The sequence below is a fragment of the Lolium rigidum genome, chromosome 1 (assembly GCF_022539505.1).
Source record: "Lolium rigidum isolate FL_2022 chromosome 1, APGP_CSIRO_Lrig_0.1, whole genome shotgun sequence".
In the NCBI taxonomy this organism is placed as follows: Eukaryota; Viridiplantae; Streptophyta; class Magnoliopsida; order Poales; family Poaceae; genus Lolium; species Lolium rigidum.
The window spans coordinates 160,643,351-160,656,227 of record NC_061508.1 but is presented as its reverse complement, the minus strand read 5'-3'; the positions used below and the strand labels follow the sequence as shown (position 1 = coordinate 160,656,227).

The following is a 12,877-nucleotide window of genomic DNA, read 5'->3' as shown; positions in this document are numbered from 1 at the left end:
GCTATTTCAGTACCCATCATAGTTTGGCCATCAGATTCCTTGATCCGAAGAATACTGTCAAACAATCTATCGACTGCAGGCTTTTCTTCAGGTGTCAGTGTATTCTTCCAAGATTTCTTCGGCACAGCTTCAAGAACATCGACAAACTTCGGCAGACGCATTTTAGCTGCCAATGAGTCTTTGAGATAGAACCACTTTAGCCTCCACCCTTGAACTGACTCTCTCATTGGGAAATTGAAGTAATTCGCATCCTTGCGGACAAGGAATCCAACTCCGTCAGTAACAAAGGAACCGCTACTACTGTTATAGCGTTTGACAAAGAAGATCTTTTTCCGCAAACCCTAGTGAGGTTCAATGCCCAGAAAGGTCTCACAGAACGTGATGAAAATAGCAAGATGCGGGATAGAATAGGGAGTCAATTGCCATAATTGGATCTCGTACACGTAGAGAAGACGCCGGAGAAACTCGTGGGCAGGCAGAGCTAAACCACGGTACAGGAACGATATGAACATCACAGTAAAACCGGCGCGAGGCCAAACCTGGAAGAATGATGTTCTCCTCATCAGCGGAAATCAAACCAAGAATACGAGCTTTCTTCTCGTCGCGCTTCGTCGTTGTTGAGGCAGACCAGTCGCCAGGCGCGGGCGCCGCGGTGGAAACTTCCAGCGCGGGCGCTGCGACGGAAACTTTCAGCGCGCCCCTCTTTGATGCACCAGATGTAACCTTGGCAGAGACGATGCTAGAAGTAGCGCCGGCGGCAACAGTGGAGCTTTTATTCTTCACCATCTCCCGATGCGCTTGGAAAAGCGAAAGCAGATTGAAGAATGGCGGCGACACAGTAGCTATGAGGAAGAAGAACAAAGGAGGAAGAGAAGCGGTGAAAGAGAAGAACGGAGGGAGTAAAGTATTTCCTTCTCCTTTATAAAAGGGGAATTACCAAAGAGATCAATGATTAGGTCACCACGTGTCATTGCATCCATCATAACAAAGGACATTTTCTCCACCACGTGTGGAAATCGAGGAGGCGCCTCGGTCAATGCGCAATGACAATGAATCCAACTCCGCTAGTGACAAAGGAACCACTACTACTATTATCGCGTTTGACAAAGAAGCTCTTTTTCCGCAAACCCCAGTGAGGTTCAATGCCTAGAAAGGCCTCATAGAGCGTGATGAAAATAGCAAGATGCATGATAGAATTGGGAGTCAATTGCCATAATTAGATCTCGTACACGTAGAGAAGACACCGGAGAAACTTGTGGGCAGGCAGAGATAAACCACGGTACATGAACGATATGAACATCATAGTAAAACCGGCAGGAGGATTGGGGCGCGAGGCCAAACCTGGAAGAATGACGTTCCCCTCATCAGCGGAAATCAAACCAAGGCTAGGAGCTTTCTTCTCGTTGCGCTTCGTCGTTGTTGAGGCAGGCCAGTCGCCGGGCGCGGGCGTCGTGGTGGAAACTTCCGGCGCGAGCGCCGCGACGGAAACTTTCGGCGTGCCCCTCTTTGATGCACCAGATGTAACCTTGGCAGCGACGATGCTAGAAGTAGCGCCGGCGGCGACAGTGGAGCTTTTCTTCTTCACCATCTCCGGATGCGCTTGGAAAAGCGAAAGCAGATTGAAGAATTGCGGCGGCACAGTAGCTATGAGGAAGAAGAACAAAGGAGGAAGAGAAGCGGTGAAAGAGAAGAACGGAGGGAGTAAATTATTTCCTTCTCCTTTATAAAAGGGGAATTACCAAAGAGATCAATGATTAGGTCACCACGTGTCGTTGCATCCATCATAACAAAGAACATTTTCACCACCACGCGTGGAAATTGAGGAAGCGCCTCGGTCAATGCGCAAGGACATGTCATTTCCTAACTGACCACACAGAAGTGGGGCGGTCCTGTCAGGTCCCGTCCTATCAATCGAACTGCCGCAGTAACCACGTCACTGATGATGTATTGGCTCCTCATGAAGCATTCGAAGGAAATTATAACATCGGATTGCTCGACTTGAGTCTACACACGGTTGCAAGCATCTGTTTCTAGACTCGGGGGCTACTCCCATCGGGAGCGCTGGACGCGCACCCGATACAAAGTATGGACTTGAAGATTTTAGAAGATCCAGGATCATGCCCGGGGATTTGATTCTGAGTAGAGTAACGATATTTTACCATCGGCAGTTAACCAGCATTGATATATCGAGTAAAACTGGGCACGTTACTCAAATCCCTTCCGTACTGTCAATTGGCGCGACTTTACTCGAAGGTATTGAAGACCCGATATAAAAAGATATCGGGTGATTGCGACAGCTTGCAGAAAACATCAACAGCCGAAAATATTCGAGTAGTACAACTTGAGTCTACACACGGTTGCAAGCATCTGTGCCTAGACTTGGGGGGCTACTCCCATCGGGAGCGCAGGACGCACACCCGATAAAAGTGAGCTTTCTGTTTCAAGAGATCAAGATCTTCCAACAGTTATGGGCGCTCGACAGAAGACAATTTTAATCCCTGCCCGAAGCTTTACTTCGGCCAGTCACTCGGGGGCTACTGATGTGGGCATTACCCTTCGGGTAACTAATGTTATGCTACCTCCTACAGCCCAACCAGGGGCCCGTGAAGATCATCCACCAACCAAGGTGGGTCGTTATGTCGGTTTCGAAGAAAGATTCTTGACGAACAAGGCAAGAAGACGAAGAACAAGGAAAGTTTACACGTAGAACTCTTTGTAACCTAGCCGAACTCAGACAACACTCTCGGGATCTGGCCAGCATATAAGGGCCAGGAGAGGGTCTGCCGAGGGACACACAATCACCGCAGCCGGAATCCCCTCAAGTCTAGAGCTAGGTCATTAGAAATCTTAGCCTCTCGACGAGATCTTAGTCTTAGCCTTCAACTACCCCATTGTAACCCGATAATTTCGATAATCAAGATCAGACAAGCAGGACGTAAGGGTTTTACCTCATCAAGGGCCCCGAACCTGGGTAAATCTCTCTTCCCATTTGTTTGGTATCTGATGTCTCGTGTCAGCCTGCAGGATTCCGTCAACCCTAAGCCTCAAAAGGTGGGCATTGCCGAGGAGCACCCTCAACATCCGTTGCCCGCTGGAACGGGGAAGGACGTCTTCGTCGACACCGTACATGTGACCGAGTGCGGAGGTGCTACCAGACTGTAGCACCGTCAAGATATTCTACGCACTTTTGAAAGCGGCAAGTGATCGACTACATCAACCACGAGATTTATCTCGTTAACGCTTAGCGATCTTCGAGGGTACATATGTTGATCTTGACCTCGTTGCTACCATCTACTAGATTAGATCTTAGCTTGTTATTCGTTCTTGCAGTAGGATTTTTTGTTTTCTATGCTACGAATCCCTACATGAGCATCCTTGTGCTAACGGTGGAGAATAGTGCCCTGGCGAGCAATCCAGTTAGGCTTGAAACCTATGTGCCTTAGAATCTACACAAGAAAAGGCCACCGAACATAATCAAAGGCCTTTCTATATCTAGTTTGAGTATTAGCACCGGTGTTCTCGTTCGATAGAGGCTTCCGATTGAGTGTTGAACAAAGAACAAATTTCCATGTAGCAATCGTCCCTTGAGAAACACACTCTGATTGGAGTCTACCTACTGCAACAGCGGCCCGCGAGGTGCAGTGCCATTGCTTTTTGGCACGATTTGTTTTGAAGAGTAAACTGTAGGAAAATACCCACTGCATTTTTTACTATTTAATAAATCAAGGATCAATACAGAGTCATTATACCAGGGGTATAAAGTAAGAAGATAAAGAAGAAAGAAAAGAAAGAAGCAGAAGGAAAAGAATCAAAACAACCCACTAGGCTAAAGCTCTACAAATCAGCATGTTTTTTCTTCATCCGGCATTGTATCATTCGAAGCTCATTCTTGTAAATAGCCTTCCAGCTCTGGACGTTTGGCATTTAATTCTTAATTTTTTTGTTACTTCTGACAATCCATATCCATCAAGCAGCTGCAATGATAATTTCCATAGCAAAAGACACTCTAAGCTTGCTCTTGACATCATAGAAAGCATTCATTATTGACAAATGTAAAGTTCTTTGAGGACAAATATAATCCCAGCACAGCTTTCCATGAACCAAGGTTTCTTCCTGGTTGCACTGTAAGGTGGCGCATGAGTATGAAGGTAAATTAAAATTCTTTCTTTCCAATAGATTTCTTGTGTTCAATCCATCCAATAACAACAACCAAAAGAAAAACTTGTGTTTAGCTTCACATGAAAATTTCCAAATCCAAAAGAAAATTCCAGGGGTATGCCTCTGACCAATCATGACATTATAAGCCTTCTTTGTGGAGAATTGATTATTTCTCCATATTTAACTCCAAGAATCCTTATTCCTAGCTTGTGCAATTATCAGAGCATTGGAGCAAAGCTCCTCAAGTTTATCAAATTCTTGAAATGCCTGCTGAGAGAGGGGGAGATGGAACGTGTCTTGCAGGAACTCTTGGGAGATGACATCCCATACATATTGATTTGTTCTTTTGCAAAAGTGACCAAATGAGGGAATTTAAGGTGCAAGCATGAATCCTCCCAAATATCAGTCCAAAACAAAGCAGTTTGTCCATTGCCTAAATTGCACCTAGCCATGGCCTTATAAATATCCAGCAACTTAGATGAGACTTCCACAAAAAGAACCCTCCATTTGCCCAGGCATTCTTCCAGAGCTATAGTACGTTCAAATCAAAATCATTGTGAAACTTGTGCAGATTTTTTAGAAGAAGTGCCACGATTTGGCAATGTTATAAATCAAAATCACCGGCTTGAAGCCCCCACAAAAATGCCCCTTCCTTCTTTGGAAGCAACGTGATGTTGAGGCGAGCAAATCCTCTGTTGTCCACTATGTAAAAGTCTTCCAACGCGATATTATAGCAAAGTGTTGATGTGGCAACATAAGTAACGATGAAAAAGTGCCGAGTTGGATTAGACATCGCAGGTTTCAGTCCATCCACTCCAGTTTAGGCTACCCATAGCGGGGAGTAACTAGTGTTATGCATATGACGCTAGTCTATGTTACTACCTTTATATAGTACACCGTAACATATAAGTAGTCATACTTCCTCCATTCAGAATTACCTCGCGTTCTAGGTTTTGTCAAAGTCATAATTTGTAGTTTGCCTAAGAGTAGAAGAAAAATATCACCATTTATTATATCAAATGCATATAATATAAATATATATTTTATGATGATTCTAACACAATAGATTTTATATTGTAAAGAAGTGAGCCTAACTCACTTGGTTAGGGAAGTGGATGTACAACCCGCCTACCAAGGTTCAAGTCTCCAAGGATACGAATTTGGGTTCTTATTATTTATTTAAAAATTAAAATCACTATAGGGGCTTCCCCTGCCGTATTCCTATAAAAAAATTATATTGTAGATGTTGATTTTTTTCAAAATATTCGATCAAACTTTACAAAAATTGATTTTGACTAAACATAGAACACGAGGTAATTGTGAACGGGTTAGAGGGAGTATATGGATGCATTAATTACAAAAATTGATTTTGACAAAACATAGAACACGAGGTAATTGTGAACGGGTTAGAGGGAGTATATGGATGCATTAATTTTCTTCTAGACACATTTTGTATTAAAAAGTGTAATGTTACGGTAGCATTACTAGTTATGTTACCACAACCATCTCTTTCTTCATTTTTTTAAAAAAAAATTACTGCATGAAAAACCTCTACGGTGTAATTTTATATATTATGAAATAACAAATGTACGTCAAGAATGGAAGAAGTGTCTCAAGAACAAAAACAATACCAAATAAAGATGACGAGCATCCATCCAACTAGTGGTTGAATAAGTGAAAACTTCAATTTGTGTTTATGAAGGAGGAGATCTCGGTGAAAGCCCACTTTCTATCAGTTAAACGAGATCGATGTATCCCTAAAAATGAAAGCACGCAGCACAAGTTACAGCTTCCATAAAGCAAGGACAACCAAAGGCTGATCGAGCAGAAGCAAGGTTCTCAGAGAAAGGCACGGACATGTCCCATTGAATGTCTAAGGGTATCTCCAGCGACTCGAGGCAAACGGGTCAAAAGTGTTTGTTTTTGTCAGGGTAGGCAGTTAGGAAAAAAAACCAGCCAATAGGGCTGATACAAAGTGACCGGTGTGTTCTGTGTCGACGCATGTGTGACCAAAATTTGAAGAGAGAATGCATCGGCGTGGACAGCAAACGAGTCCGCACGCGTCCTCCTCTAGTCGACACTAGCCCTGCCTGCCAGGGATAGCAAACTCACCTCTCCCATTCGCGTCCCTCCTCTCCCCTTTGCAACCCTAGAGCTAGGCGGCAGCTAGATCTGTTGCTCGCCATCGCCTGTACATTTATGTTCCGCTTGCACCTCGTAGGAAGATTTTTTTGGTGGTGGCGTGGAGGGTCGTTGCAAGCCTCGTCGTAGCCCCTGCCCTTCCACCATCTCGCTCGGAACCGGCCGCTGGTCGAGACGCCCATGACATGTTCGGCGAATTTCCTAATAAAAAATCTTGGACCATCATCAGCTGTTTGTTTAAGATAGAAGGCCACCTCTAATTGTTGCCCCGTAGATGGACCTCAGGCAGTCGATCGACTTCTTTGTCAAGGGCATCCTCGACAGCTCGTCAGAAGACGAATGGACGCCTCTTCAGGACTCATAGTTGCCTCGGCCGACCTCATCCATGAGCACACTGAGATGCAAAGGCCGGTGCACAGAGGCAACGAGACCTCGCAAGGACAACACGTTGCGTGATCGAGATGGTGGCAACTACCAGCTGTACAAGGACTACTTCCACCCGACAAAGTCGGTCTTCACGGAGGCCATGTTCTGGCGGCGGTATCGGATGTCAAGAGACTTGTTCTTGATTATTCTTTGCAGCGTGAGAGACTACGACCCCTACTACATATGCAATCTCTATGCCACTGGTAAGCCAGGCTTCACCTCTTATCAGAAGTGTTCTGCAGCTGTGTGTATGCTTGCGTACAGAGTGGCCGGTGATGAGTACTTGCGAATGAGCGAGTCCACATGCCTAGAGGCAATGTGCAGGTTCTGCCGAGCTTTGATAGTGGTGGTCGGCGATCGTTACTTGAGAGAACCAACTTTTGTCGATACTACCCAACTGATGTCGGTCAACGAGGCAAGAGGATTTCCGGGAATGATCGACAACATAGATTGCATGCACTGGGAGTGGAAAAATTGTCCATTTGCATGGTACGGCCAGTATAGCGGGGATACGGAGGGATGCAATGTCATTCTTGAGGCAGTTGCATCACATGTTCTATGGATTTAGCACTCTTTCTTTGACATGGTCGGTTCCCACAAAACCTCAAGATGCTCCATCGCTCACCGGTATTATCAAGGCTTGTGGAAGGCAATGCTCTTGTGGTTAGCTATGAGATCAATAGTAATGCATATGACAAGCCATATTATCTTTTTAATGGAATCTATCCAGACTGGCTCACACTTGTGAAGACATTATGTAATCCTGGAACAAAGAAAACTAAAAGATTTGCCCATAGGTAAGAGGCTTGCAGGAAAAATGTGGAGCGAGCATTTAGTGTATGAGCTGATAACTGTTTGCGTGATCATGCATAACATGATCGTTGACCAAGAGCGTGATAACAACCTCCATGATCAAGGATGGCAGTTCCAGGGCGAGTTGGTTGAGCCGCAGCTAGGGGCAACATCATTAGGAGTTTCCCCATATGCACAGTGACATCTGCGATAGCCACATATCCACTTGTTTCCTAGCGGATATTATTGAACATCGGTGTGCATTGACAGGGCATGAAAAGTACATATTTATTTGAATTTTAGTTGCTTAATTATGAATTGTATTTGTATTTGAATGTTGTTGTTTACTTAAGCGTAATAAAGAACTTAACATTATTTTATTACAAGATTTTTATTATTTGGTATTCCTATAAGTAATTTGGGTTGAAAATTTAACTACAAATAAAAAATTGCCCGCACGGACCAAAATGCGTCGGGCCGCTAGGGCAACCCCGATTCAAACAGCATTTCTGCCAACCATAGCATTTTAGTGTTTGCGGCTCGACTCAAACATGCTAAAATGAACACTTTTTATACCCAAAATTCATCGGGTCGCTTGAGATGCCCTAAGAACTCGTCGTGAAAAAATACAACCGAAAATGAAGTGGTCTTTTTTAATAAAACTGGCTCGGTGCAGAGCACACGTTCAGATCCGGAGTACACGTGCCAATGTTTGCGAAGCATAAAGTCTCTAGTGTTTAATCAATCCAACAGAAGCAACCATAAAAATATCTTCAATTTTTGAAGAGCTCTGGTTTTCAAATATCGAGCAAAGTCTCGAGGCAGGTGATTGAAAATGAATTCATAATATAGTTGGTTAGAGTATACTTTTGCCCCCACACAAATGGGCGTTGATTAGTTGCACCTTGAGTAAGAGAAGTATCATTTAATGATATGACATGTTATAGTTAACGTTGCGCATAGTTGCATGTTACTCCCACTGTTAGAGACTATAAGGCTAGAGAATTTTCTAAAAATCATTAGAAATCATAAGATCTCTCATTTATTATCATCTCTTCTCTAATATCACCGCGATGAAAAAATTAATTGCCAGGGCATGTTTGCCGTGGGCCATGGCAATTTGTACTTTTCTCATTTTTTATCGTGAAAAAACCATGATCGTTGTTGCCTAGATCCATGGCTAGGCAAAAAATACCTGCTCACGTCTGCGTTATTTATGTTCATATTTATTAATTTATATAATTTTAAGGCAAAATTATGTGCAAGATAAATATTTTTTTTCTGGTGTGTTATGATACTCTATTTTTCACTCTCTGGTTAGGAGTAACTATGATATATTACTAAGATCTTTTTTTCGTTTGCTGTTACACAATAATTTTTTGAATGTATCAAATGCATAAGCTAGCCATATTAGTTACTATCATATAGTAGTATCATGCATACGATACTTGTGTGTGCTATTTTCTCTATCATGGAGTAATATCACACTCTTATTATATTTATTAATTTGTAGAATTTTGTTATAAAATTGTATATAAGGTCTACTACCTCTCTTTCGGTTTGTAGGCCATGCATGTATTCCTAGATCGTAAATATGACCAACGTAATATATAATATATATTACAAAACAGATAACATTGGAAAATTTAGATGTTCTACTTTCTCATGATATTTATCTATAGTATATTTTTTTATTATGTTGGTCAATTTGGCGACCTAGGGATGTGCAGGCCTTGTAAACCTGGACATAGGGAGTATTGTTTTTCAACTTTTCTCGTAATGTGCGTTATGATACGGTATCTACATATGTTACTCTAAATCATCTCTCAACCCTTAATTAGCTGCCACAGTAGCATTTTTGTGGAGCTAGAATGCATAATAGTACTATCTCCGTTCTGAAATATTCTATATTCTAGACCTAAAATTTGGAGAATGATGTTTTGGCACCTGGGAGATGCTCCCAATTTTAAAATTTTGTTTTGAATACACTTTCAAAATATTGAAAAATTCAGACAAAACATTTAATCCGTGCATCTCGAAATTCTACAAGCTCACAAAGTAGTTCCACAGAAAACCGATATTTTTAGTGGCATGTGTTAAAAAGACGGATTTTGGTGTAAAAAAAGGTTTTATACGTGGCGGAATTCTGTCTTTTTTCGCAAGTTACATAATATATCGTTTTTCCGTAAAATTTGATGCCTGCACGTATAATGTCGATATGTAAGAGTGATAAATTTTCTTCAAACTTTTTTAACATTTTGAAAGTTTTTTCCGGTGGCAGGAGCATATGCTCCCATGTGCTGAATTGAATTTCTATAAAATTTGTTTTAAATTAATTTATATTTTAACTTTGTAATTAACAATGACACCGAAAACGGATCAGTCCTGTTTTTTTTCTATTGGATGTCATTGGTTTCAAGGTACTTTGGATTGGTTAAACTAGTATATTTAAGATACTTTTTTTAGATGATATCTAAGATACTGGTGGTAGCCTAATACTTCCACTGTGCCTATTCTTAATTGAAAACTCCAATGGTTACGTCAAAACGTGCCTGGCCGGATGGCCGGCAAGCAAGACGTCACCAGTTAAAAGTACTGATTCTAGCCAATTAGCCATCGATATTCCCGCTCTTGCTAAGATCGGGATCGAACCGCACCACGAGCCGAGAGACACAAGCAGAGAGGAATGGCCAGTTTCCAAGAAGCATCCAATGGCGACGGCCGGAGACGGCCACTCGGGCGCCGGGTGCTTGTGTTCCCGCTGCCGTTCCAGGGCCACATCAACCCGATGCTGCAGCTCGCCGACGTGCTGCACTCCCGGGGCCTTGCCGTCACCGTCGTCCACACCCGTTTCAACGCGCTGGACCCCGCCCTCCACCCTGAGTTCACGTTCGTTGCCGTGCCCGACGGCATCCCTGCGGACGTCCCCGCCTCGGGGAGCGTCATCTCCATCATCCTCGCCATGAACGCTGCCATGGAGGAGCCGGGGGCCGTCCGCGACGCCCTCGCATCGGTGCTCGGGGATAAGGAGAAGCCCACGGCCGCGTGCCTGTTCATCGACGCCAACCTCCTGGCCGTGCAGAAGGCCGCCACGGCGATCGGGCTCCCGACCATGGTGCTGCGCTCCGCCAGCGCCGCCTGCTTCAGCTGCTTCCTCGCATATCCCATGCTCCACCAAAACGGTTATCTGCCTCCCAAAGGTCAGTAAGAAAACTCAAATTAAAATGAGATTTGCACTAGCCTGTTGCCAAACCTAACTTTGGCAAGTGTGGCTAGAATTTTGGAAGGCACAAAGTATGGCAAAAGTTAGCAAAAAATTCACTCTATGACAAATGGATCATATGGATAGTGTGTGGCCGCTCTAAAGTGTGGCAAGAACCAAACACATGTCAAATTGCTAAACTTTATCTTGGCAAAGTGTGGCTGGGAACCAAACAGACACTAAATTGTGATCCGTGTTTGCATGTCTTGCAATTTTGCTAATTAATCAGTCTCGTAGCTCAATAGAAACATTTGTAGCGGTGAGATGCAGCCGTTGAATCTTTATGTTTCAGAATCGCAGCTCTACACGCCGGTGAAGGAGCTGCCGCCGCTGCGTGTCAGGGACCTGTTCTTCTCGAGCAGCAGCAACCATGAAATGATGCGTAAAGTTCTGTCCAGAGCGACTGAAGCAGTGATGAACTCAAAAGCCCTCGTCATCAACACGTTCGACGCACTCGAAACCGCCGAGCTTGAGAGGATCCGAAGGGAGCTAGACAGCGCCGTCGTGCTCGCGGTCGGCCCACTACACAAGCTCTCCGCCCGGAGCACCGGGAGCAGCTTGCTGCGCGAGGACCGTAGCTGCATCGATTGGCTGGACACGCAACCCACAGGGTCCGTGCTGTACGTGAGCTTTGGAAGCCTGGCGTCCATGGACGCCGCGGAGCTCCTGGAGGTCGCTTGGGGATTGGCCAACAGTGGCCAGCCCTTCCTATGGGTTGTTCGACGTGACCTCGTGCGAGGATCAGACGGATCCGATCTGCCGGAGGGGTTTGCTCTCGCCGTGGAGGGAAGGGGCAAGGTGATCCCGTGGGCCCCGCAGCAGGAGGTGCTGGCCCACCCTGCAGTGGGTGCGTTTTGGACGCACAATGGCTGGAACTCGACACTGGAGGGCATCAGCGAGGGTCTCCCCATGATCTGCAGGCCTCAGTTCGCGGACCAAATGATGAACACGAGATATGTGGAGGCGGCGTGGGGTGTAGGGTTCGAGCTTGATGGTGAGTTGAAGAGAAACAAAATCGAGGACGCAGTTCGGAAGCTTATGAAGGGCGCCAAGGGAGTGGTTGCAAGGGAAAGAGCGCAAAAGCTAAAGAAGAAGGTGGAGTCTTGTTTAGAGAATGGCGGGTCTTCTCTGCTAGCTATTGATAAGTTGATTGGGCAAATATTGTCTCTGTAATATTCGTGTTGGGTAGATTTTTGCAGCTAAATAATCGATGATATTGATATTGGAGTACCATGCAATCTTTAACAAAAAAGTAAAATAACTTCTTTCGCAAAGAGAACCAACCTGAGGTTAGGTGGTTAGGAAGGTGGTTGTACCCCAGTCCACCAGAGTTTAAACCCCAACTTTGACATATGTGTGTCTCGTAAAAGTCGGAATATTCTTTCGGTGGGAGACGACGTTCCCGTCAACAGCAAGGCGTCTGTGGTGACTTCGTCAATTTCAAGATCCGATCCGCCGTCCTAGTCTTCCGAAGGTGCTCATAGGGGTAGGGTGTGTGTGTGTGCGTTCATAGAGGTGAGTGTATGCGCGTGTATGTGAGCATCTGCGTTTGTATTGTGTTTCTCAAAAAAAAAAAACTTTCGCAAAGCTTATTTTCACCAACCAATTTTTTATTTATGATATTTTGTTGTTCTTTCATTTGGAAAACAAAACATGTCAGGCCACGTCAACGTGCCGCCACAGCCGGTGGCGGCAGGGCCCACCACCCGGCGTCGCGGACGAAGCTGCCCAACGTTCCGCCACCACTCACGGCGGCAAGTCCTGCCGCCACCGGCTAAGGCGGCATGTGCGACGTGTCGCTTGGCCAGCGTGCCACCACGGTAGTTTTGACATTTGCACTCAGAGGTGGTTCTTTCTGGCATTTCACTGGGGGCAGGTGGTCTGATTGTCAAAATTTCGTCAGGTACGTAGCCCGTCATCTGGCCTCCTTTGTGGGGGAGAAACACTCTTGTTGTGAACATGTAAAAGAAAAAACTGAACTGGGAACAGATTTGGCTTCGATGCAATTGATAATTGTGAGAAGGGCATCTCAGAAAAAGACGGCGAGAGGGTTCCACAAATCAAAAATGATTAAACTGAAACGCTGCCGAATTTGTG

The 12,877-nt window shown here is 44.7% G+C and overlaps 1 protein-coding gene across 1 annotated transcript; it reads left to right on the top strand.

Annotated features, from left to right (window-relative positions):
* The first annotated feature begins 10,204 nt into the window (after positions 1–10,204).
* Positions 10,205–11,953, top strand: LOC124683742 (UDP-glycosyltransferase 76B1-like). The gene is made up of 2 exons (XM_047218202.1): positions 10,205–10,718; positions 11,073–11,953. Exons 1-2 carry the CDS (start codon positions 10,205–10,207, stop codon positions 11,951–11,953), a joined length of 1,395 nt encoding a protein of 464 aa, XP_047074158.1.
* Positions 11,954–12,877: the final 924 nt, after the last annotated feature.

Excerpts from the sequence above, each read along its gene's own strand:
- LOC124683742 (XM_047218202.1), top strand. The coding sequence starts at position 10,205 with ATGGCCAGTTTCCAAGAAGCATCCAATGGCGACGGCCGGAGACGGCCA. Across the intron at positions 10,719-11,072 it reads CGGTTATCTGCCTCCCAAAG|AATCGCAGCTCTACACGCCG; the intron begins GTCAGTAAGAAA and ends TTTATGTTTCAG.